Source organism: Ictidomys tridecemlineatus, chromosome 11, assembly GCF_052094955.1.
Source record: "Ictidomys tridecemlineatus isolate mIctTri1 chromosome 11, mIctTri1.hap1, whole genome shotgun sequence".
Classification (NCBI taxonomy): domain Eukaryota; kingdom Metazoa; phylum Chordata; class Mammalia; order Rodentia; family Sciuridae; genus Ictidomys; species Ictidomys tridecemlineatus.
Genome location: NC_135487.1, coordinates 105,490,347 through 105,516,067, shown reverse-complemented (window position 1 = coordinate 105,516,067; position 25,721 = coordinate 105,490,347). Strand labels below are relative to the sequence as shown.

Sequence of the window (25,721 nt, the reverse complement as noted above, 5' to 3'; positions counted from 1 at the left end):
TGTTTATTCCACACAAACCTTTTGAAGACCTATTGACAACATTTTCAGTTTCCTCAGAGTTCCAGTCCACCTTCCATACCCTTTCCTTTTACTTACAGTTACATTCCTAGAGAAACAAGGCATGTGTTCTGGCCTTGGCTTTTACCACAGCACGTGTGTGGCAGCCTGTTAAATAGGTCCCTGCATTTGGAAAGGATTTTAACCCCTTGGTTTGACAATCTCTGCATTCTACTCAGACACCTTCAAGAAGCAGATGTGAGAGCAGAAGTAGCTTGGAGGTGGAGCAGGGATATTTCCACTGAAAGCCAAGTTAGTGTTCTTCTTTTTAACATAAGACCTATGAAGTTGCTGTCGTCAGCAGCTCACCCGACACTCTCCTGCTCTGCCTCTTTTCTAGGAGTCAGGGTTAGTTTAAGAAAAAGCCTCTTGCTAGAAGCCATGACCTCCTACTTTTATCCCCTCCATCTGGTGTGTGGCCTCATGGGGCTGTGCTGCTATGCAGGAGGTGAGCAATGGAATTCTTTAGATGATGACTTCTGAGCCCACATGCGGAGTTCAGTGGGGGTGGGAAGCAGGGAGAGCAATGAGAGCCAAGATCGATGGACCAAAAAGTAAGGTTTGCTAAGGGAGAAGTCCTAACTACATAGGTAGACTATTTTCCTGAGGTGTTCTCTAGCTCAAACAGAGTCTCAGGTCAGGGAGCTATAGCTTCTCAGATCTGTGATTGATGCTCCTGCAGCTTTCCCTTCTGCCTTCACAGTTGGGGTGAACCAGTGGGATAGGTAGGGTATTTGAGGTTTTTTTGTGTCTCTAATGGAATACATTCCAGGATCTAAGAGGGAAGGGTTCCCCTTACACATATCCTCTGTTGGAGCTGCTTTTCTTCACTGTCTTGCACCTAAACAGAGGTCCAAATTTTGAATGAAGGCGGGAGGAGAGCAACAAAAAGTTTTGATCAAGTGAAAATTTTTTGTCTGCCTCATCTCACAGGGATTTCTCTGCAGGGCAGATGCCTCTTGTCTTGGTGTAGATGAATTGTGTCTCAGCTAGAGGTCCCAGGATCTTTACTAAGCCCTGGTTAGGCATCTGGGCTGGGAGAGGACGGTTTCGTAGCACCCTTATTACCTGTTTTCACTTTAGAAACTTAAGAGTTGACAGCATTTTTAAAAAGAATGAAGTCTCAAAGGAAATTCTAGTGTATACTTTAAAAGCCCAGAGTCTTAATAGTTTCCTCTCATGGTTTCTCGTGACTGCTTGTACTCTGTCTAGACATTTAGCAGCACTTGAAAAGAACTAGATAAAATTAAAGCAAAAAAATGTTAATCTAAAAAAAAAGGAAAAAGGACTACAAAAAAGGAGGAGCCTTAGATGGCTAAATGTGGGATACTTTGTATAGTGAGCACCTGGTAGTGTTGGAAATAGTGGCAAAGTGGCAAAAAGAGGATGTTGATGATGTTCAGACAGGCACAGGCTATTCCTTTGTAAATTTGGCTCAGATGTATTCTTCTAGCCATCCTAAGAGTCCTATGGGGCTTGAACATTTTGTAGCAATTTCTGTTCTGAAGGTGCTAGTACCCTGGTGCCCCCAGTCCTAGACATTTTCATGGTTTAAGGCAAGTACCCAGAATTTAAAGACCTAGGTTTGAGTTCTAGCTGGGCCACTCACTGTTAGTGTGATCTTGGACAAATCACTGACCTTCTGTGAATGGCATCCTTTAAACCCCTACATCACAGGATTGTTGCAAGGATGTACATATACACTCAGGCATTTTGTCAACAATAAGGCTTTTTAGGAACCATATTGTCATTCTTGGGGAAAGCCCCAATTTGAACATTATCAAAGAATGAAACTATGGATGAAACCATCTTTCTTTTTTTCTTCACTCAGTATAGCCTGTTTGGTCAGAAACAGAAACAGGGTTTTGATATCAAGTTTTCAGATTTTGGCTTCTTTGGTCAAAGAGAGAGAATGCCCATGTGCAACTGCTCCGTCCATAGATTCATGGGCATAATGGCAGTGAACAAAGGAAAATTTTAAGCCAGCATATTTCAGAGTTAGGGGACAAACAGGAGAATGCTTATCTTGTATGTTCAAATCATGGGAAGCTAAAATATTCTAGGTAAATGAGGAAACTCTACTAAGATGCTCAGGGATAATTTAGGCCATGAATGAGAAGTAGGGGAATGAGCTTATAAATTCTTTCTCTCCTTTATCTCGTCTACCTTTCGAGTTAGGATTTGGTGTATTACTCACATCCCAGTGGCTACTGCCTGAAACCTGTCAATCACCCAAAGAAATATCAGTTTCTGGGAAAGTGTTCAGTGCAACTGTGACACATTTACCCTAGTGAAGTCACTGCTTGGTCTCTTTCACTTCCTCTCTCTTATGAACATCATCCCTAAAATCCAAAACCATTCTGTTTTCTAACCCAATAAGAGTTTAAAACCAGTCATAAGCAGCAGGCCATGCAATTCTACATACCTCATGCAGTCACAGGAAACTACCCCACCAGAGCACGAGGATGTCTATCTTACTGTCTCCAGCATGAATCAGCCTTAAGCTGTACTGCTTCAGCCACTCTGTTTAGTTGGCAGTTCTCCACCCTTGATATCTTCTCTCCATAGCCATTCGGCCTCATTCCCCCGCTACCTCCTGGAGGAGTACCAGTTCCCATGCAGTTGCCTGCATATTGATAATGCAGCTTTGTAACTTGGTTACAGCTGTACCCTGTTCTTAATACACTTTTTGAAGGATTTGTTGAAAATCTAATTGCTTTTGTGGGGATTGGATGAAGGGACATGACTACAACTTCCATACAGAGAGAAGCTACGTGTGCATCAATATGTGTGCACCTCCTGTATGCCCATGTCTGTGTGCTTTTTGCATGTGTATCTTCGTGGTTGTGCTTGGGCTGACACAGCAGAGTAAAAAGAAAGCATCTCTTTCTTATTTTACTACATTGCTTCAAAGATGCCCAACCCCCGTAGTAGCAGGCGGTTCCCAAGTGGAGGGTGGGGGCAGAGGCCTCCACCAAGGCCATCAATAACCAGGTGTGAGCTACAGGTCTCTGTGTAATGTGAAGCTCTCCCGTATTTCATTTCTGCACCCAGGGGGCGGCTCTGCAGGATTGCTTACGGAGAGCTCTGTGTCTGGCACCTCTCTCCACTAGGCCCAGGCGCCCAGGGTCCCACCGACCTGCCCAGGAATGCATCGCATTGTTCTCTGGTGCTGTAATTTGGCTGCAGGAGTTAGGCTGAATGCCTCCCCAGGATGAGAAACATACTCTCCCTAGTGTACTCCCTTCTCCCCAGCTAGCTTGGGCTTCTGCCCTATGACCACTGAGAGCATTTAAATAAAAAACTCAGAAAAGGCTAAGGAAAAAAAAATCCTGATTATCTGTCTTTTATTAAGCTATGTAGACTCTCATGTCCTGAGTGGGTCTGAGAATTTGGCAAAGGACTTAGTGGTTAGTGTTCTTGATAAGGGATGTGAAAGGAAAAAATATTCTCTGCATCAGGAGTAGAAACAAGGCAGTGTGTATTCATGAGTTAGATCCACAAAATTTTAGGAACAGACCCTCAGGGCGATATTGGATTCTTTTAATTAATCTTAAGTCCCTGATTTCATTTTACTAACATTCCTGTAAGAAAGAGTATGGATTAGTGCCATTATTCAGGCTAATAACAATAAAAGTTGGCTCTTAACTTCAAGGCTAAGTAAGTTAAGACTGGCTTCTTATTTTACTTGTTACAGATTGTGCAGCTGAGGTACTTTAGTAATGTGCTTTCTCTAAAAAGATACTCAAAGGATAGAGATAGAATTTTTAAACTTTGTGTCCAAATAGCACTTACTACAATGCATTATACCTAAATATTTACCAAAAGTTAAAGGAAATGAGAACCAACAAGGAGAAGTGGGAGACATGAGAGAAGCTAGGATGCTGCAGATGGTACAGACTGCTGTCAAATATGGGAGGGATGGAAGAGGGGTTGCTTAGAGACAGAGTGGAGGAGTAACAGAAATGGAGTCTTGACCACACCAAATAAAGTTCTCATTTCGTTGCTTGTTCCAAATAAATTAGTTTGTTTGTATAGTGCAGAACGAACGCCAGTTGTCTAAAGCTAATTGGAATGCAAAAGCAAATTAAGGACTAAGAGGAAAAATTTAATTGCTTAGCCATACAGCTTCTGTATTGGGGCTGAAATATCTTTTCTTTTGCTTATCCTTCTCACTCTCTGGACAGCTTGTTCTCTTAACCAATTATAGGAAGTTGCAAAATCTGCATCTTTGTAAGCTAGAATTTGGAGCTCAGAGAAAAAAAGCATAGAGTAATATGAGATGCCAGAAGAGGTCTACTCACTTCCTTTAACAGGGTAAGAACCAAAAATCAAAGAATCAATAATAGGGCACAGGAAGTTTTTAACTCAGGTTGACTTCTCTTGAAAGGCCTATGCCATCTTTAATGTAGTATCTGGATGTTCTTGAAAGAGCAGGGCTGGCTGGGACCTGAGGCTCTTCTCAGCAGTCTGGTATACATGGCAGTATTAGTGAATCCATTCAACGCTGTTCCTGAGTTTAGACTGGCCATGGCCCCCTTTACCTTCTTACTATTCCAAATCTTTCTTCCTCTTAATCCCAGCCCAAGATGTCAGAAACTTTTCTTCCCACCCCCTATCTAATCCCAACACTGCTTCACCAGTTATCCAGTTGACTCCATTCTGCAAGGAAGACATTCCCTTGGCCTGACTCACTCAGTCCCATTTCTCCACAGGCATCCCTTCACCGCAGACCACAACGACCCTGACTAGCTCATGTTTTGTGTTAATGGATTTGAAATTGGAGCAAATCTCCTCACCAAAGAAAAACCACCCTAAACTCTCCCACACAGGTCTCAGCAGGTTACATAAATATTAGTCCTATCATTCAAATAAATCTGCCCCCCAAGGTCCAGAACTGTGGCTCTCCCAACTTCCTGCTGCCTCTACAGAGTGATGTTGCTCCACAAACATATGAGGACCCTAAGGGATATGGGGAAGGAACTTGGGAAAGGAAAGGGGGTCTATATCCAGATTATTTTGTAAGCCCCTTGGTCTACAGCCTATTGTAAGACCATGCATTCCTAAATTAGAAGTCCCTAGAGAAGTCATGATGAGTTTGACCCGTCTGGGGCTTTGGTGAAGAGTGTCTCAATAATTCAGTCCGTACATACCCTAATTTTACAAAAATAAATTTTACAAAAGTAGAAGCTCAGAGAATTTAGGGATCTTACTGAAAATACAAAAACCAATAAGTGACACAACTGTGATTTTAACCCAATTCTTCACTGAAAGTTCCTATACCACTCTGCTAGTTTAAAATACCAACAGGCAAGAGATAACCACTAAGTCACATAAAATTAGGTTTGGGGGACTCTGTCCATTATTAAACCTGCTATCTCTAGAGACTTCACTACTACAAACCTAAGTCAGGCAACAGGTAGTAGCATGGAAGGAATCCTCCCCTATTTAAGCCAAATGTGGAGTGAATATTTATCACCACTAGGACTTGGAGAATCACTAAATAAAGATTTGTTGAGTAAATGGGGGAAGGCTATTGCCTTCTAAGATATTTATCATTTTGGCCTAAGCCCCAGCTCTCTTTATGTATCCAGTGACTCCTGCCCTTAGATTCAAAAGTTAGGATCCTCTCCTAAAGAATTACCAAAGTTAAGCTGGGCATAGTGGTGTATGCCTGTGATTCCAACTACTCAGGAGGTTGGGGCAGGAGGATCACAAGTTGGAGGCCTGCCTGAGCAACTTAGTGAGAGCCTGTCTCAAAAAAAAAAAAAAAAAAAAATCACCAAAGCCATAGATCACTACCTTCCTAGTATATACTGATGCCTCATGTGCCCTTGAGATCAGCTATTCTTTACCCTTTCCCACCCTCCACGAGTTACCTACCTTTTACTTAGTGTTTCCCAAACCTAACTAACCTCCAGAATAATGTGTACTCTCCCAGTACTGTTCCAGGATGTTCTCAAGATCTGTTAAACATAAAACCATTGCATGCCACCTCAGTTTGAACAGGCAACAAGTGAACAAAAGAAGCAGTACTGTCTGATATAGGTAGAAAAGAAAAAGAATGTGTGTTTGTAGTCATATGATTTTTTCCCCCTATAAAACACAACAGTTTATAATCATATGAGCACATGAATGGAACTTTATCCTCTATGGCTAACTCTAGTAATCTTAGGCTCTTGATAGTAGAATGCTTAGCCTAAGAGTATCTCTTGGAGAATCAGGCAGTCTGCTCAAACTGTCTTCAGGAAAGGATCATGCAGTATCATCTCTGTCCTGTCCACCCTCAGCCAGGGTAGGGTCAAAAGAAAGCTGTTTCCAGGTACCCTTTCTCTTACATATCCAAGAAGTATTAGAAACCAGTGCAAGGGAAAGGAAAAATGAGCCTTGACCAGGTACTTTAGTGCAACTCAAATCACTCCGAAGACCCCCTACTTCTTCTGCTCCCCCTTCAAACCTCCAAAGGGGAAATCAGGGAGCCACTCAGTTTCTTATATCCCCTATTAACTCCTTCCCAGGGCTAAGGAACCAGGACACCATAGTCCTTCTGGATTATTCTCCAAGTCCTTAAATAGAAGCTATAGCAGCCCAGGGTTGAGGGTGGAGAAAGGTGTGCATGCAAGGATCTTGTGCTTTTGAGTTGGGAGGCTTGAAGTGGAGGGATGGTGAGGTATCTGTGTGTTCAGGTCTGGTCCAGCCACTCTGCCTTCTTGGGGGCCTTGCAAGTATGGACATCCACAGTGTTTCTGCACTCCTTGCATCGCACAGCACAGCACCAGTGGAATTTGCACTCACACTGAGTGACACGGGTGACTCGAGTTGTGTCGTACCCTCGGCCACAGCACATGATTTCACAACCATCTGTTCCTTTAGATGTCTTGCTGCAAACACGACCTGCAGTGCCTAAGGAACCTGGGTTGGGAAAGAGACGGAGTGAAAACCAAGTTATCTCTTATTTCAGCAGCTCTGGACAACCTCATCCACATTCTCAGGAGGAAGCCATAAAGAATCTCTCTTCTGAAAATACATCCTCTCGCCAAAATGATCATTCCCTCATTGCCCTCTAAACCAGAGTTGTTATTTCCTACCATCAAGGCTCCTCAAAGGCTACTGATTTCACCTGCAGTTCTCTCCCTGCCAATAAACAATTTTTATATCCTCTTCAAAATATAACTTTAAATGTTCATAATTATTAAAGCGTGGTGAGGTTTTTTATGTTTGAAATTTTCTATAATAAACAGTAAAACAGATGGGTGCCATGTCACACTCCTGTAATCCCAGTGGCTTGGGAGGCTGAGGCAGGAGAATAGAGCGTTCAGAGCCAGCCTCAGCAACAGCAAGGTGCTAAGCAACTCAGTGAGACCCTGTCTCTAAATAAAAATACAAAAAAGGCTAGGGTTGTTGCTTAGTGGTTGAGTGCCACTGAGTTCAACCCTCAGTTACCCCCCACCAAAAAAAATAAAACAATAGCCAGGCATGATGGTACATACCTCCCTACTCAACTGAAACAGGAAGATTACAAGTTCAAAGTAATCCTGGGACTTAGCAAGACCCTGACTCAAAATAAAAAAATAAAAAGGTCTGGGGAATGTATCTCAGTGGTAAAGTGGTTTGGGTTTAATCCCCAATACCTCACCTCCCTCCCCCCAAAAATATCAATAAAATAACAACTACAATAAAAACTGAGCCTATAATTTATCTCTTCTAAGACATCTTACCACAACTGTAATCTTGATACCATTTTTTAGTATTTTGGACCTTGGTTTATATTTTATTAAATTGCACTGTACTACTATACTGAGAAGAATTATAGAGCGTGGCCATTAAAAGCGTGAGCTCAGACTTCAAATTGTCTAGATTCAAATACCAGTTCTGCCACTTCTTAGCTGTGTGACTTATCAAGTTAATTAATGTCTCTGGGCCTAAGTTTTCTCATATGTAAATGGAAATAATAGAAACATCTAACTTAGGGGATTATTAAATCTATAATCTCTGTTCAGATAAGGAGGTGCACCGATTAGCATGACTGATTGAAGACTTATCTCTAAGGAGTTCCTAATGAATATTCTTGGTATGACCCCTTATAGCAAGAACTTCTTTTTTAAGTATTTATTTTTTAGTTGTAGGTGGATACAATACCTTTAGTTTATGTATTTTTAATGTGGTACAGAGGATCGAACCCAGGGCCTCGTACGTGCTAGGCGAGCACTCTACTGCTGAGCCACAACCCCAGCCCATAGCAAGAACTTTTTGAAGGGTAAGAATACCCTTGAATTCCAGGCCCCACTTTGAGTTTTATGAGACTTAATTTTATGTTTTCCCCCTGCATAGGGAATGCTCAGAACTGTATTTTGATCAATTGCAAAAGAGATCCTGTCAACAAAAAAATTAAAGTCAGAATTTTCTATGGGTTGGACCAAAAGATGAGAAGTGACTGGAATGGAAGTTCAAAAAAGAATGGATTAACTAATTTAGATAGCAGTAGTATTCACATTCCTCTGGGATATAGGGAAAAGATGCTAGAACTTCTCTATTGGTATTTTATCCATTGGTTTAAAATTTCTATTTTAGGGATATATATTATGCATATTTTATTATATATGAGTATAGTGAAACAATAGATATAAGTAAATAGTAAATATGAATATACTGGAGGTACATGCTTTTTTTTTTTTTCTTTCTTGGTACTGGGGATTGAACCTAGGGGTGTTTAACCATTGAGCCACATACCCAGCCCTTTTTCGATGTTTTTTTCCTAGAAGGTCTCTCTGAGTTGCATAAGTGCCTCACTAAGTTGCTAAGGCTGGCTTTGAACTTGTGATCCTCCTGCCTCAGCCTCCCAAGGCACTGGAATTACAGTTTTGTGCCACTGCTCCTGGCTCTTTTTTTCTTCTTAATGATTAGAGTATACAACCCCAAATGTCAGGAAATCACTGCTCTAGAGTTTGGGCTGACTAGGTCATTTATATGTATTATTTTTCCTTCTTTCTTATCTCTCTCTCTCTCTCCCCCTCTCCCCACCCTTCCTTCCTACCTTTCTACGTATATTATTTTACATATATGTTAGTCTTATAATTCCAATGTCTCCTGGGATGGGCTGTATACCCTTTGTATTCCAGGCCCCACTTTTGAGTTTTATGAGACCTAATTTTATGCCACAGAGAGAAACTAACACTCATATGACCTATCTTCCCTAATTCCAAAGATCCTTCCTTAAAGATGCATTTTAGGTAAGGCAAAATAAGCTTTCATTCAGGAGGTTGAGGCAAAAGGATCCCAAGTTCAGGGACAGCCTGGGCAACTTAGCAAGTCTTTTTCTCAAAATTAAAAATAAAAAGGGTTGGATATATAGCTTAGTGATAGAGTGCCCTTAGGTTCAGTCCCCAGTACTGCCAAAAAAAAAAAAAAAAAAAGACTTACACCTCAGATGTTATAGAATCATTCCCAGGCATCTGGAGATTAACCTGTGAATTAGACCAACTGGAAAACTCACCTAGTGGAGGGAACTCAGTGTGGCAATCAGCAGGGCTTGCCCAGCCTTTCTTTTAGCACCCTGCAATGTACACATACTTTCTGTGTTTCTCTGGTAGAGCTTTACCCTGTTTCTGCTCAGTTTTACTCCGGCCCCTTGCCTCTCCAGGAAGGACAGTGATGAGTAAAAACAAACAGTACAGAAGACAGCTGAGGTTTTTGGCTCTACCTCACCAAAGTTCTGACTCTTGAGTCTGCAGAAAAAAGCCTGGGAGCTCCATGACAGTCACCAGAAGAGAAGCAGTTCTGTTACACTGCATGTTATTCCCAGTTTAACCCATCTAAACCAGAAACTATAAGCCAGGATGCAGCTTCCACTTCGTTGAAGTACCTTTCTAGCATTCCCAAAAATTCCACCACAATTATCTACAAGAGACTGAAAAACAACTATTTTCTGCCTGGTACCAACCATTTGTTACTTTAGGTAAAGCCTTCAGTGTGGATCTCCTCTTTCCTTGTTTCCCTGACTCCATTTTAGAATGTTAAATGGTAGTACACTAGATGTAACTTTTCAGTATCATTCATGATCTGGTTCTTGCTTATCTTTCTACCTTTAATTCCTCTTGCCAGAAACATTTACTCAGTAAGATTGATCTGCTCTGTCCCTGAACCAGATCATGGGCTTTCTCTATCACTCTGTTCCTGTGCACAGTATCTATTCTTTTTCTTTATTTTTTCTCCCCAGTACTGGGAATTTAACCTAAGGGTATTCTACCACTGAGCAACATCCTTAGATCTTTATTCTTTTAATTTTGAGATAGGGTGTGATTCAGTTGTCCAGGCTGGCCTTGAACCTGGGATCATCCTTCCTTGGCCTTCTGAGTTGCCAGGATTATAGGCCTGCACTATTGCACCCAGCATCTGTCTAGTCTTCTCTCTAGCTATCCAGAGAATCCTCACCCTTGAAAGAGCAGCTTAAATTCTATATTTTCAAATAAACTTTTCTTAGTTTCAACTGTCATCTCTCTTTGTAGTTGCATTTGCTTACCCATTACACACATACACACACACACTCTCTCTCTCTCTCTCTCTCTCTCTCTCTCTCTCTCTCTCTCTCTCTCCCTCTCTCCCTCTCTCCCTCTCTCCCTCTCTCTCTTTCTTTTTTCGGGGGCAGTGCTGAGGGGATCAAACCCAGGGCCTTGTGTGTTCTATGCTAGGCCAGTGCTTACCAATGAGCAACATCTCCAGCCCTAATCTCACTTTTTATTTAGCTAGACTGCAAAGAGGCAAAGGCTTGGTATCTTGTGCTTCTGTGTAGCTCACATATTTCTCGGAACTGAAAAAACTTACTTAAACATCTTGTGAGTGTGCCTACTATATCCCAGATGCTGGGAACACAAAGGAGCACTATGTGGCCCCAGGCCTCAAGGAGCTAATGACCAGTGTAGGTAGCACTGGACCAGGTGGACCAATTTCATGACCAGGTTTTCACTTAGGGAGGAGACTGAATCCTCCTATAGCATCTTCTTACCTGATACCTGGGACTGAACAAACCATGATTAACCAGTGATGCCTGTACCAAGAACTTGGACTCCATGTCTCTGCCCACTTCACTACTCACCTGCAGCTTTGTCCAAGACACAGTAATCTGGGGAGTTGTCAAAGTAGACAAGATCAGTCCGGGTGGCACGGCGATAGCCTTGGCGGGCTGCTGTGAAGTTGGCACCATCCTGGGTGGCCGTCACCTGCACAGCCCCATCATAGCGCCGTCGCAGATAATCACCTGTGCGGCGGAAGTCTGACAGTGCACGCCAGCAGGTGCGCAGAGTACAGGAGCCGCTCACACCATGGCACTTACACTCTAGCTTCAGAAACCGACGCACAGCCTGGATGGGGGGAGGAGGCAGGTAAAGGAGAGTCACTGGCCAGGGCACTTTTTAGACATCCCTAGGGCCAAAAGAATGAGTGCTCTATGATCTGCTGGCCCTGGCCACCTGGTCAAGCCCTTAGTGATTCTCTCCCACATCAGATCCCACCCATTCTTCCTGATCCAGTTAAAGAAACTCCTCTTCTAGGAACCTCCCTGGCCAATAGTACTTGTTATGACAGCCTATTGGATTATAGAGCCACAGGTTCTGCTCACGATTACAATGTGCTCACTCGTCCTCTAGTTTTCACATTTTAAGGTATCAAGTACCATACCTTCTGCTTTTGTAGTGTGTTGTTTTCCAGCACTTTATGTGTTCATATTACCAGTGAACAGGCTAGAACAACCTCTTATTTCCTCAGTCTTTATGAAGGTAGTTATCATCTTTGAAAAGTTACTTTCCATCTATGTGGAAACCCGGTGGAATCTAGGCATTGCCAAGCTCCTTTGCATTTAGTACTCCCCTTTATGGGATGTTGAGGCTTATGAAGGAAATCCAGAAGCCTTCAGCTCTTCTACCTTCACATTTAGTCTATGGTTACATAAACTGGTCATCCCCAGCAAATATGAATGTACACTCAGAGACATGAATACTAACCGTGCGACCACAGCGGTTATTATGTAAGTTCATGAGGGCCCGGGCGTCCTTAAGCCTCTTCTCCTTGGCATCCACAAATGCCTTAGCAAAGCGGACACCATAGTGGATGTTGTCACTGCAGCCACCCCAGTCAAAGTCCCCACGTTGGTCACGGTGTCGACCACGGGTATAGGGATCACAGCTGCACACGCTTAATTCACCCTGGCTACAGGCACGAGTGATAGCGTGGACCACCCCTGCTGATGAGATGGCATATACAAATGCTGCTTCCCGGCTACCTAGAGAAAGGTAGAGGCATATCAGGAAAGAGGTCCACGTCTGTCCCCTTCTTGAACCTATCCAGTCTCAGATACCTCCTTTCCTCTCCTCTCCTTTCCCAGAGCCACTCACTATATTCCCCTTATTCAAGGTGTCCTTCCCTTCCAAGAGCATTCCTCAGATTATCTGATCTCTTCCCTTAGCCCTCAGTATTCTCTACCCACTTCTTTGTACATCTGACTTGTTGGGCTGACTTTACTCTTGTTTCCTTCCAATTTTCTTGGGTCCTTCCATTGACAAGTCCCATGATGCATCATCCTCACCACTGGTACACTGGTATGGTTAAGCCTGCCTGCGTCCACATTCAAGGCTTTTCTGGCCCACACTGCTGGACAGTTCCCTTACTATCCGGACCCCAACCCAGGGGTCTGTTTAGGAAGATATGCTGCCTTCCCTGCCTGCTCTTGGGGCCTGATGAGTCATCGTCCCTATACCCCTGACACCTCCAGATTCCCAACTTGTTCCCTTTCTCCTAGTTTACTGTCTAGCTCTGCTTAGCTTTGTTGCTGAGCTAGGGCCAAGCCACTAACTCTCCAAATATTTACATATCACCTTTCTGTTTATCTTTTGTTCCCATTACTGTAGTGTTGGGAGTGTTAGGGTGAATGTATCTCTGGTCTGCATCCTTATAGTACATGGATGTCCCCTCAGAATGGGGAATGGGGAGGGCAGAGAAAATGAGGGTAAAAGATGAAGATCCTAGGGAAGGCTTTACCTCTGTGCCATCATTCCAAACCACTGTGATTTAGAGGGGGCCCTGCCTACAAAATAATAAGGTACTAAGGGTCTGTTCCCAACTATATCGTGTGTTCTAATTATGAAGTAGTGTGGGAAGAGAGTAGGGAGGATCATACCTCCCCCTCCCCACAAGCCTTAAGCATACAAAGGGAAGGAGCTGAAGCAGGATGAAAGAGGCCCCTACTTCTGAGCATGACACGGCCAAAGACAGTGTGGTCCCGGTCCAGCGTAGTGCAGTTCCAGCGGTGATGGCGGAACTGGTGCTGACACTCTCGGATCCATTCTCGGGCACCTTCACCCACTGAGCGCATGATATCTGGGTAACGTTGGCACAGCTGCCGCTGCCGGCTCACCAAACCAGGGATATTGTCACAGATCACTCGGGCCCCTAGTGCCCCAATGTACCTGTAAGGTGGAGATGGCCCTGTCAGAGCATCCGATCTCTTTTCTGCATCAGGAAGGGGATAAAGGGGGGGGGGAATGTTTTATATCTATATTAGATTAGATTCCTTGCCCTTCCCCCAACCCACATTCCCTGAGGCTGATGGGTAGAACCATTCCCCACAAGCTCTGAAGAAATAGTTACACAGTTTCAGAAAGAGTAATTGGTGGTCTCCCACATTACCAGTTCCCCAGCCAAAGGCCGAAGTGACACACACTCCCAGAACATAGGCCAGGCATGTGTCATATACACAGAAGCTGTGGGCATGTCACACAAACCCATTGCCTGTTTATTTAATAAACATTAAAATCCTCACAGAAAAGTAAACTAACAAAACAAGGGTCTGAGACAACACTCTTAAACCCACATGAAGAGGAACGTCCCGAGTGGCTGGTCCATGAAGACAGGGGGATGGAAACGGGGAGGGATGGGCAGGAAGAGACATAGTGGACAATTCTGAGCTTTAGTTAGACTCATGTAGCTAAAAAAAAAAAAAACCTCATTCCCAATATTTTCAATATTTTAGGGAAGAAAGACTCCCCCCACCTCCGAACCTCTCCCCTTTTATTTTCAGGCTCCAAGGCCTTCCTTAACTAAGGAAGATTTTAAAATCACTTTTCCTAGCCTATAAGGTATAATGCCCTGGATAGACCTGCATGAACAGAAAGCTGTTTGCAGTGGGAAGCCAAAAGCCAAGATAAAATACTCCAGTCCCCTGACTGCCCAGTTTGAACAGTTATAAGAAGATAACTGAGATGGGCTCCTAAAAGATAGGCAGGTCACTAGAATCATTCATTCTCCAGTTTCTCAAGGCACTCACTATTTTCTTTCAAATACTCTTGGCCCTGGACACCATCACAAACCTTGAGAAGAGGGGCTGGGGATGTGGCTCAAGCGGTAGCACGCTCGCCTGGCTGCTCGCCTGGCATGCGTGCGGCCCGGGTTCGATCCTCAGCACCACATACAAACAAAGATGTTGTGTCCACCAATAACTAATAAATAAATAAATATTTAAAAAAAAAAAAAAACCTTGAGAAGAGCATTTTGCAGAGAAAACGGGTGTATCACCCTTTCTCCCCAAGAAGCCACCAAGAGTTCAGAGTCATTCACCTATTTCCTTTGGCTCAGCAGCCCAGCTCTGCTTCTCACTCCTATCTTTGCAATCCCATAGTACCTTTGATTTGCAGTCCACTCTCTGTTCTGTGCAAAACACCCCAGAGGGACACTCCCCTCTTCTGAACAGGTGGGGTCCATAGAGAACAGTTGCTGCTGCAGACAGAAAAGCTTTGGTCTGAGCTATGAATGAGCCAGTGGTTTGGGAACTGCCCCAAAATGGGTCTAGAAGTGGGTGAGGTGAAGGGAGGGCAGCCAGTGGGGGAAGGGGAAAACCAAACTGCCCTAGGCCTTGTGTCCCTTCCCCCCATGCATTCCCACAGCCAGCCCTCACCCACAGACTGGATCACCACTGGTGACACCAACTCAAACAAACACAGGAGGGCTGATGCTTGCCTCTTTGGGAACTCAGCAGAGCTGATGGGCCCCATCTGTCCTGAGGGAGGGGTGAGAGGCTGGACTTCTTCTAACAAATCCCATGGAATCAGTGTCCCCAGCACTGTCCATCAGGGCTGCAGCTTCCAGGAACAAACAAAATAAACACCCCAGGCTAGGCCAGGCCGGAAAGGGCTGCCTGACGCACAGCCCTGAGTTACACCCACTGCTGTGGTGCTTTGTTTGGAGAATCAAGACGTTGGAGTTGGAGCTCTTCCCTGTCTTACCGCCTTTCTGCTTCCCTATAAGAGTATTGCTCTAGGCAATGGGTGTTTTTGGTTTTGGGGGGTTTTGCTTTGTTTTGCTTTTTTCCTGAGACTGCTTGGGAGGAGGGGGGTTGGATGGGAACGTGAGACCAATAATCCAGCACTCATGAGACAGACTGGAGTGGGGCAGGCCAAACTCTGGCGAAAGGGCCTTTCTGTGGTCTGACTTAAGTCCATTCTGCTGCAGCCCACATTGGTCCCTCTTATTACGTCCTCAGTGAGCGTGGGAACATCTGTTCAGAATCTAAGATGGCAAGATAATTAGGTTTTTCTACTTACCCCACTAAGTAACTGCTTCAAGACCTTGCAGAGCATGGAGCTTGCCTGTTGGCTAGTAGTTGGCCCCAGTTGTCAGTGTGGGGGCTTCCAGTAATGCTAAGACTGAACTCAAGTCCATCTCTTTGCAGTTCACCACATGCTTACAAAATGGCTGCCATGTACCCAGCACTGAGTTCATCTGTTAGGGGCACACAGATGTTTAAGGCATCCCCCAGCTTAATGGTTTGGGAGAGGATGTTAGATGCCCCTAACTCTCCAGCTTTGTTTTCCCCTCCCAAAAGTAAATTCTTCACTTTCTTCCCTGCTTCCTATACCAGCATGCTCTCCCTTCACCTGCTTTTGACTAATTCATATTTCCTCTTGATTCACACTCTGCCCCAGACCCTTACTACTACTCAAAGTATAGTCCCTAGAGCACACAAAATATCTGCATCATCTGGGAATTTGTTAGAAACTCAAGCTCTACCCCAGGCTGAGTAAATCAGAGTCTGCATTTTCCCACAATCACATAGATCCACGAAGGCAAGAATTCTTGTCTCTTGTTTTTATCTTCTCTTGGGACAAGATGATGCTGGCTATTGAACCCAGCACTTCACTCATGCCAGGCAAGCCCTCTTCCATTGAGCCGTACCCCCAACTCTTTGTTTTGTTCACATTCATATCCTCAGCACTGAGAATAGTGTCCAGCACATAGTAGGTACTCAGTAACTTTGTTGAATAAACAACTAACTGCTCTGATTTATCCCCAACTTCCATCTCCTTAGCTAGCCATAAACTTCATTTCAGTTACAGCTTTACTCCTTGTCAACACTGCCAGTCTATTTGCAGATGTTTTATGTTTGTGTCCTTTTAATGAGGCCAAAGATCCTCTTTTTTTTTTCTCTCTCTCTTCCCCTTTTGTGTAGATCTCTTAATACACATAGTTCAGCCACGCACATATAGGATTTTGAACACAGGAATAAAACTATTAGCCTCTCCAAATCTCTTTTTTTCTTTTCAAGAAACTGGGGATTGAACCCAGGGCTTTGCACATGCTAGGCAAGTGCTCTACAACTGAGTCACATCCCTAGCCCCCAAATCTGCTCTTAATACCACAGCATTTGTTAGTGCTTTATGGTTTGTGAGATATTTTTTTGTACAAAAATCCAGAGAGAGACAAAGAAAAGTAAGATCCATTTTATAGGTGAAGAAACTGAGGTTCAGGAACAGTAAGTAAAACTATTCCACTGTATCAGGAGTAGTTGGAGAAAATCCAGGATAAACAAAGGCCACCTGGGGGTTGAGGTTGTGGCTCAGTGGTAGAGTGCTCACCTAGCAAGTGGGAGGCCCTGCGTTGGATCCTTGGCACCACATAAAAAATAAATAAATAAATAAAGGTATTGTGTCCAACTACAACTAAAACAAAAAAGGCCATCTGACTTGAAAGTCCAAGTTCTCTTTTATTCCAGGGGTAAGAGAGGCACACAGTGCTTTCTTAGGAGTAAAACACTTTGGCTTCAAGATTGGCATAAACTTTAGCAAGTTTCTTTCTTTCTTTTTGTACTGGGTTTTGAACCCAGGGACTTGCACATTCTAGGCAAATGCTATACCTCTGAGCTATGCTGCCAGTCCTTTCCTTTTATTTTAAGTCACCCAGGCTGGTCTCAAAACTGGTGAGCCTCCTGCTTCAGCCTCTTGTATAACCATATCTGGCTTGGGCAAGTTTCTTTACTGCTCCTCTCTTTTCCCTCACTTTGTTAATTTGTGTACCTCTCACTGGATTATTATTCTAGGGGTTAAAGATGATACTTATAAGGTGCTTGGCCATAGTTCCTGGAGTTTAGTAAGGACTCACTAAATTTCAAATGTTGGTCATAACTGTAATGCTAATATAATACCACTCTCTATTTTTATTTATTTGTGAGCCCAGGAACATAGCCCTACTCTTTTGATCCCCTACATCCAACCCCCTACAACATAGAACAGGGAAGCACATGACAGAAGTCCCCTTTTCTTATTTGTCATAGAATAAGAAGAAACCATCCATTTTTTCCTCTAATTAAGGGTAGAGGGAAGGAGGGAGTGGTTGGAGAGGAAGGAGAAGAATGTAGGGCTAGAAGGAAGAGCAGACTATCAGCTGGTAACACTGCTGTTAGCCTTCTGCTCCACAGTGGAACAAGGACATACACTGAAGTCAGTATACATCTCTTCGAAGGGTTGTACAAAATATCAAGTTTGTTGGATTTTCCCTTGGATTTTCTCTTAAGGGAAAAAAAGAGAATCACATTGGGGATCTGATCTGCCTTCAGACCTCAACTTTCCACCTTGTCCTAAGAGGAAACCACTGAGGCAGGCATCTGGGCCTGCAGCTGTGACAGGTGGAGGTCAAGGAGACTGAAACAACCTCTGTACCCACTCCCTCTGCTAGCCCTTTTGCTTTCTTCCTCCATTTCACAGGGACTGCTAAGTCCCTTTGTGTGTCACCTGCCTCTCCCTTCAGAGCTCTTCCATCTCAAGAATTTTTCCAAAATCTTTAATATGAACCATGTGGGGAAAGGGTAATAGAGGGAGAAAAGAAAAGAAGAGGAGCAGCCAAGGATAAAAAAATAGACTACAAACAATGCCCCTTGGGTCTTTAGGAAGCAGTAGCAGGATGTGAAATTGTCAGTGATTTCCTCAACTAAACACCAACTGGTCCCCAAGACTGCCTCCCACACTGGCAAGAAACAAGAGTTCATAAAACCAAATTGCAAATTGAGCTGCAAAACTAAATTGCAAATTTGAGCTGCAAAACAAAATATGCAAATTGAGCTGCATAAAGATGTGCAGTGGTCACTTCATGCTCTCATGCTGTCTCCATAGGGATCCAGAAGATGTAAGTCCAAAGCTAAACGGATCCATGAAGGTAAAGGGTGGCTTTGAATTTCATTCTGAATAATTTAAAGATTTTTTTTCCTGTCTCCCTTTTTCCCTTTCTCTTTCTAAAGGAATGTTTCAAGCCAGATGTAAGATATAGGCCGCCCGCTCTCCCATCCAGAACCCCCCTCCTTGCCTTCCTCAACACATCAGAGATAAAAAAGATCCAAAAGAGAATTTTCTTCTACAGGAAAACAGGGGTGGGGGTGGGGATGGAGAGCAACGCATCTTGAAATGATAGGAATCTGCAGCCCAAGCTGGCCGGCCCCTCAGCCAGCTACCCTCTCCCCTTCCAGCCAAGATTCCAAGTCAAGAGGAGAAAAGCCACAGGGTGCAAGAGGAGAAGAGACCACAGTGTATGTGGGGGTGGGGGTGAGGTGGCCTGTTAGTTGCAAGGGAGGAGGAGCACAGTAAGAAAAGTAAGGGGGGGCACAGCATGGTAGAGGCACTAACCCAGTCCAAGAAGTCAGTTTGATGGGGGTGCAGGGGGGGGGGGCAGGTGGCCGGTAGGTGAAGAGGAAAGATGAGAGGATAGAATCTTCTCAGTCCAACTCTTTCCCCTTGCCCTGTCCCTCCCCAAGGTGTGTGGTGGGGGCGGGGGCCTGCAGCTCTTTTTCCTGAGAAGGGTATAAGTGCCATCCAGTGCTTGGAAGCACGTGGAGATGGGTCAGTTCTGCAAAAACAGACATACAGTGGATTCCCCCCCCCCCCCCCCCCCCCGCAACATACAGGGGATCTCTAACACCAGACCTCACACATGCTAGGCAAGCACCCTCTACCTCTGAACTACATCGTCAGCCCTTTTTATTTTGAGACACTAAAAATTGCTCATGCTTGGACCTGCGATTCTCCTGCCTCAGCCTCCTGAGTGGCTGGGATTACAGGCTTGCGCTACCACAATGGCCATCCAATGGATTTTTAATGCCTCTTGCCTCTCTGACCTCTTGTGAAGGTCTGGAGTCCAGGCCTGCGACAGATCTGAGGAGAGAGGGTATCTCAGAACTTTGGGATTCCAGAAGCCTCTGGGAGATAAGGTCCTCTGGATAAGGAAAAAAAAAAAAAAACAAACGAAGGAAGACAAAGTTCCAAGTGATCTCCTCAAAGCCAAGGTTTAAGACAAATGCCCAGATTATGCAAATCCAAGTGTTTTGTTTGTTTTAATTGTGGGGATTAATGGGGTGGTTTTGCCTCGGTTTCACTTCTAAAGCTGGGTACTTAGGCGATTGAGGGCCCTGCGGAACAGCCACCTAAAAGGAGGTCTGGTTCATTGAACTCAACGGAAGGCAACTTCTGCCCTACAGGGCTTGAGTTGAGTGGAATAGAGGGGGTACAGTCCATGGGGGCCTAGGGAACCTCAACTATGGGGTGTCCAAATGCCCAGCACCTTCCCTCACCAGGGGAGTAGGACACGGCGCCTCATCGCCCCCATACTCCACTCTGGCTACTTCCCGACTTCAGTTGACCGTACTGCAGGGACTCCCTTCAGTTCTGTCAAGCGACCTGGTCCCTTGAGCTGGCTGCGCAAGGAGCTGTATATGCCCTATTGGCGCCTCCAGCCTCAGACCCAACGCCTCATCCGCCCAACCCGAAGAGCCACAACTCACCACCAGGACGTGTCTACACGGGCCGGCAGAGTCAGCAGCAGCAGCAGCAGAAGGCAGGCAAGACCTAAGCGGGCCGAAGCTGGAGAGACGTCGGGGAGGACGGGTCTAGGCACAGGCGCAGGGGCAAGGGCGCGGGCGCGCCGAGGGGCGAGCTGCGCGGCTTCCTCCGCACCACCAGGCTTCAGCATAGCTCCCCGAAGACGCCCGCCGCACAGCCCGCAGGGGCGTGCACGGGGCACAGTCTGGGGTTACTCAGGCTGCTCCTGCCTCACCCCTCTGGGTGGCCATGGAGTTCGCAGTCGGTTGGGGACCTGCGGTCACGCGGAGTCCGAGAGCCGGGCGTGGGGTCCCGGAAAGATCCAAGTTGCCGTGTCGGGAAATCCACGACGGGGCGCGGAGCCGGAGTCTTGGGGCGCGTTGCCAGAGCACGAGGTGCGGTGTCAGAGGTTCAGAGGCACCGTGTGGAGCTGCGGGGCCGAAAGTGCGGACAGCCCCTCCAGCCCGCGGGCTCTCATTGGACGGCGCGGGGCGGGGCCGAGACCGGGGACACGCGCGGCCTTCAAGGCGACTCCGCCTGCGCCAGACCCGGGCGCTCCGCGACACCCTAGGTGTGGCGGCCGCCTCCGCCCCTGGACTCTCCAGCGCGTCGCAGCGCTGCGCCCCCACCTGCTCGGGCGCCACGCGACCGGGACAGCAGCGCCCTTCAGCGCCTGTAGCGCCCAGTCCCTACTGATGCTGTGCCACCGGGTCCTAGCGCCCTTCGTTTGGCAATTTCTGCGGCTGTGGTTGATGGCAAGGCGTATGGAATGGAAGGGGGTTGCAGACACTTCTCCCTGTTCCCTCACTTACAGTGACAGTGGAGCTGAGCCACAAGATGCACTCATTTCGTTGGGTCCTCTCCATCTTGCACTTCTGTGAAATGGGTAGAAACCTTGCCACCGGAGTTGCAGGAGAATCTTAACTCCCTTTTCAACACTGCCTACAGAGGCGCGGTGGGCATCTGGTTTCAGGTAGGGGATTCTCTGATTCCCTACATCTTCCGATCCACTGCACTGATCTCCCCTTTCACCACAACATTTAGACACAATGCCTACCCACCTGCCCCGCCCGGGTGTTTTCTCCAGCCTGGGATCGGGGAATCAATCAATGGCGGAAGCCAAGAAGGCACACCTGCGGACCCGACGCGGACGCCCAGGCCCTTACGTCCCGTTTTCCGCAGAGCTCAGTCTCTCCCCCAGTGTCCTCCACCCCTTCGGGCGGGGCTGCGAGAAGGAAAGAATCAGAAACAGCTGGGCGGTATTCCCGCACCGGAGGCCAGGGTGGGGGTCCTGCTGAGAGAATGGAGGCCCTGGACCTTTTCTCCCCTTCGCCTTTCCATCCACCCTTCCTGCGGGCGTGGTAAGTGGGGAAGTTCGGGAGGGTTGTCAGCTGAAAGCGATTCCGCTTTCCTCCTCCCTCTATCCCACCTCCGCACTTCCCAGGCTGGCAGGTAGAGCGCTGCGGGGTAGAGTGGCCCTTGTTGCGGTATAGAAACAATATATATTTTTTCCTTTTGTGGTACAGGGGATGAAACACAGAGCTCCCAGCATGCTAGAAAGCGCTCTGCCCCTGAGCTACACCCCTCAATCCCCTCTTTTTTTCTTAAACTTTGAGACAAGGTCTAGCCAAATTGCGGAGGCTGGCAGGGAACTTGGGATCTTCTTGCCTCATCCTCTCCAGTAGCTGGGATGACAGGCTTGCGCCACGGAACCCCACTGTATACATTCTTTTTAAAGCTCTGGGCAGTCCAACTTTGAGAGTTCTTCTAGACCTACCCCTTGCTTCAGCCTAAGTTCTCCCGCCTAGCTCCCTCATTCCGAGGTGTCTTTCATGACTCTCCCCAGCGATTTATTTAAATTATAAAGTCCTGGTGTAAACAACGCTGGTAACTGCCCAACCCCAAACTCACCGTCTCTCTTCCTTTGTGGGGTGGGGGAGATAAGAGACTCCGGAGTGTTAGGGGACAGGGCACAGCTGGCTGCTCTGAAGCTGCAGACATCTGAGTCAGAGCTACTGTAGGAGGGTTCACAAGGACCTTTGTCTCCTCTCTCCACTCTCACCCACTTTCCCTTACCCCACTTTCTGTGGTAAGGGGCAAAGTACATTCATCAATTCAATAAATATTTATTTGTTCCCTGTCATGTGCTAGGACTATGCTAGGCACTTGGTGTGTATCAGTGAGTACAGGAAAGCAAAACAATTTCTGCCCTCATGGAGTTTGTATTCTACTGGGTGCTTGGGGGGACAATAGACATCAGAAGTAAAGCTTAGAGAAGCTAGAATGGTAAGTACAATAGGAAAAAAAAAATAGGGCAGGGTCAAGGGACGGGTTGCAGTTGTAACCAGGATGATCATGACTGTGACAGTCAAGCAGAGACTTAAGAAAGCGAGGAAACAAGCCTGGTGGCCTCAAGGAGGGAAAAGCAAGGAGCTACTCTAAGGTGTGTAGGGGACAGCAAGAGTGAGCTAGGGAGGAAGAGTTTGGACAGGTAGTGGAGGGTGGGCTGAGTTAAGGAGGAGAGAAGTGCCTACCACCATTGGTCTGTGCAGGCCTGGGTGGGGGGAACTAAACTGGAGTTGAAGCGGGTTGGATACAGAGACCAAGCAGGGCCAGCATGGTGTTCATGTCCCATCTGGCCATCCGACTCCACTTCTTTCTTTCCTTCAGTCTGGTAGGCTCTAGATGACCTGCTGTATTCTTAGAATTGCACAGAGTCCAAGAATTTCCCTGAGAGAGGCAGGTGGCAGAGGAGTGAGCTCAGGTTCCTTACTGGATAGGCCCCTTTTCCTTGGACCACTCTTTCACCTCCTCCCAGCCCAACCCCACCCCTTTGCAGGATAGCAGTCTTCCAGCTCCAGCAGCCTCTCCCAGACTCCCCTGTGTGCTTAGACCTGGGTGTGACCCTGGCCTTGTGTTTATTTCTACATATGGGCCTGGGGTTGTGAGTGAGGAGGAGTTGGAGATGATCACATCTAACCTTGGGTGGACTCACCCATATGGGCCCCAAACTCAATTCTGAGGCCCCTTATTTGGTTTCAGCAGTCTTCACAGTTAAGTGGGACGTGTCTTGGCACAACATAGATGCTGAATGATTAGTGAATGTTTCTGAGCTGAGGGGCCCCCCCAGAAACATCAGCAACTCTGAAATGGAGGGAAGTGAATGAAGGGACAGGCCACCTCTGCCCTAAAGTGGGCAACCCAGAATGGTGCTTTGCTTCTTCTACTCCTCTCCCCCTCCCCCAGCCCCCAGTTCCCCAGGAGGAACCCCAGGCTGCAGGAGCCAGCTGACTGCAAGAACTGCACTCAACCACTTAACTAGAGAACAACTACGGAGCCAGAGAAGAGGTTTTCTGGGATCTGCCACTTTGGAGCTTCAAATCTCAAAATAAACTTTCAGTCTCAAGGTCCTAGATACTATTGGAGAGCTCAGCTCCTCACGCAAGGGCCAGTTTGGGGGCTTCCAGGCAGAGGGTCAAGGCCAGAGGCTCAGGCTAGCTCCCGACCTGTTTCTCTGGCTTATCCCCAAACCCACTGGAGTCAGGGGGAAGAGTTTCTGGTTTGAGACTCAAGTACTGGTTTCCACGGGCCTGCATGGAGTCAAGTCAGCACTTATTAAGCACCTGCTGTATGCCCACCACTGGCCAGGGCATCCTAAATGACATGGAAGGAGAATGGAAGGAGAAAAAGTTCTTACTCCCAAGGCATTTTCATGCAAATGTAATAAAGCCAGCTGAGGATGGTACTCTAGGTTCTGCTGGGGTTCAAGGCTAAATACTGCAGACATGTTGTGCAGTAGCATCAGTAGAGACCTGGGCAAGAATCCCAGGCCACCCCCCTACCCCCCTACCCCCCATCCCACTCCTCCTCGGGCTGCCGGATTCTCTGGAGCTTCCAGCAGACAGCTTCCACCTAACCATCAGAGCTGGTTTTCCTTATGGTGCCACTACAGCCCCCTGCCCTTTGCATAAGTGAGTGCCGAAAGGGAAAAGGTTCCCTCTCACCCTTGATGTTTCATCTCACGCTCTGCTCCCTAGTGAGGCCACTTAGGGTTAAGATCCATTTTTCACCCTATTCTCAGCTGTATATAGATGAATGACTTTGAATTCTTACTGGCCCTTGGATGGGAGTGGAGATGAGCTAAGGGGAGCTGGGTGTGGGTAAACAGCTCTTACTCCGCCCTGGCCTATCCTCCAAAAGGCCCCCCTTTCCTGGGCCCCTTTGTCGATGACCTTCTCTTTCCCGGTGGGTGGGAGATGGTGTGGATGGTAATGAGCAGAGAGAAAGGCCAAGAAGGGGCTGGGGGGAGGTTTGGATGGGAGTCAAGGAATTCCTGAGCCTGCTACTTGCACAAGGGGCCCCGAGACGCCTTTCCTGAGATTTCTTTGCAAACCAAGGCAGGTCTCATTTGAATTGGGGCCAGGTTCACACAGGCCCCTAGTACTCCACCTCCTGCCCCTCGGCATCAAGCAGAGAAAAGAGAGCTTGGGAAGAACCGGGGGCTTTTAAGGGGGGTGACGTGGGGATCCATGCTTTCTACACAGCCTGGCTGGCCTCCTCTTGGTATTTATGAGCTCCCAGGCGAGACATGGAACGTGTCTCAAAGAGGCCAGGCCAAACAGGCTTCGGAGGGAAGGAGCATCCAGCCCCTAATCAAGGGAAGGGCTTGGTGGGGCAGTGTCCTCTGCATCCAGCTAGTGGCTAAACAGGGAGGGCAAACTACTCTCTAGGACACAGGAAAAGAGGGATTCAGGAACTAGGGGAAAGAGGAGATTTGGGGAGGCAGGATCACCAGGGCAAGGCATAAAGGGGGGGTCTGGGGCCTTTTAGCACTTTGGCTGTAATCAGTCTGGAGCCAGGCGGTGGGCGGGCTGAAGGCCATCCTGGGCGGGTGGCCCAGGTTCTGTGTGAGGCCAGTGGGTGTGCTGCTGGGATCTTGGGTGGTCACTGACCGACCTCTTCCCAAGGGAGTGTTCCCATTTTGTCCCCAGACCCTTTTTCCAGTCTGCCTGTAGAAAATAGGTTAAGCATTGAGCTTTTTTTCTCTCCCCACCACCTGTTCTAGGCCCCCAAATGATCTGGAAGGGTGATTTACTTCCAGTAAACAAATATCTGCAGATCCCACTATCTGCGTTATTCTCCTCTGCCCTCCTCAGCCCACTCTGCCCTCCTCAGCCCACTTTGCCCCTGTTCTCATACTCTCCCTGTCTTTCATCTCGAGTTCCATCTCTCTCTGGGTCTCTCAATGGCTTGTGTACTCCACGTGTATTCCTCTCTTTCTCTTTGGGTTTGTCTCCCTGTGTTTCTATGTCTGCCTGCCTTTCAACCCTGTCTGAATGTCTGTCTGCCCCTCTTTCTAAACTCTGTCTCTTGTCTATCTCTGCAGGCTGTGTTATTTTGTCTCTCAGCACGTGTCTTTCTTTCCCTCTTTGTCTGAATCTGTACAACTGTTGGTCTTGCTCTTCTTTCTCTCCCTATTTCTGTCTTTTTTTTTTTTTTTGCCTCTTTGTGGCTTTCTCAGTCTGTGTGTGCATGTGTGCC

The 25,721-nt window shown here is 46.7% G+C and overlaps 2 protein-coding genes across 20 annotated transcripts in view; one reads left to right on the top strand and one right to left on the bottom strand.

Moving 5' to 3' along the window:
* St7l (suppression of tumorigenicity 7 like) overlaps positions 1 to 25,721 on the top strand; it is a 255,364-nt gene that overhangs the window by 84,272 nt on the left and 145,371 nt on the right. For 2 of the 18 annotated variants that reach the window (XM_013363944.4, XM_040287378.2), the window contains one exon: positions 7,022 to 7,254. The exons of 13 other annotated variants lie outside the window; for them this stretch is intronic. In XM_013363944.4, coding sequence (XP_013219398.2) covers positions 7,022 to 7,078 — 57 coding nt within the window. In that variant the 3' untranslated portion in view covers positions 7,079 to 7,254. Of the gene's footprint in view, positions 1 to 6,930; positions 7,255 to 18,610; positions 18,926 to 25,721 lie in introns of those variants that run through there. 3 more of the 18 variants (XM_040287379.2, XM_005337626.5, XM_040287382.2) reach the window with 3 other exon arrangements.
* Positions 3,388 to 20,915, bottom strand: Wnt2b (Wnt family member 2B). 2 transcript variants are annotated; one of them, XM_005337624.5, is made up of 5 exons: positions 20,144 to 20,915; positions 13,294 to 13,514; positions 12,054 to 12,331; positions 11,150 to 11,414; positions 3,388 to 6,969 (listed from the first exon to the last, which is right to left on the bottom strand). In XM_005337624.5, exons 1-5 carry the CDS (start codon positions 20,329 to 20,331, stop codon positions 6,740 to 6,742), a joined length of 1,182 nt encoding a protein of 393 aa, XP_005337681.2. In that variant the 5' UTR covers positions 20,332 to 20,915; the 3' UTR covers positions 3,388 to 6,739. The 2 variants fall into 2 exon arrangements, with proteins under 2 accessions (XP_005337681.2, XP_077883154.1); XM_078027028.1 differs by having other exon boundaries at positions 13,294 to 13,557; positions 20,144 to 20,271.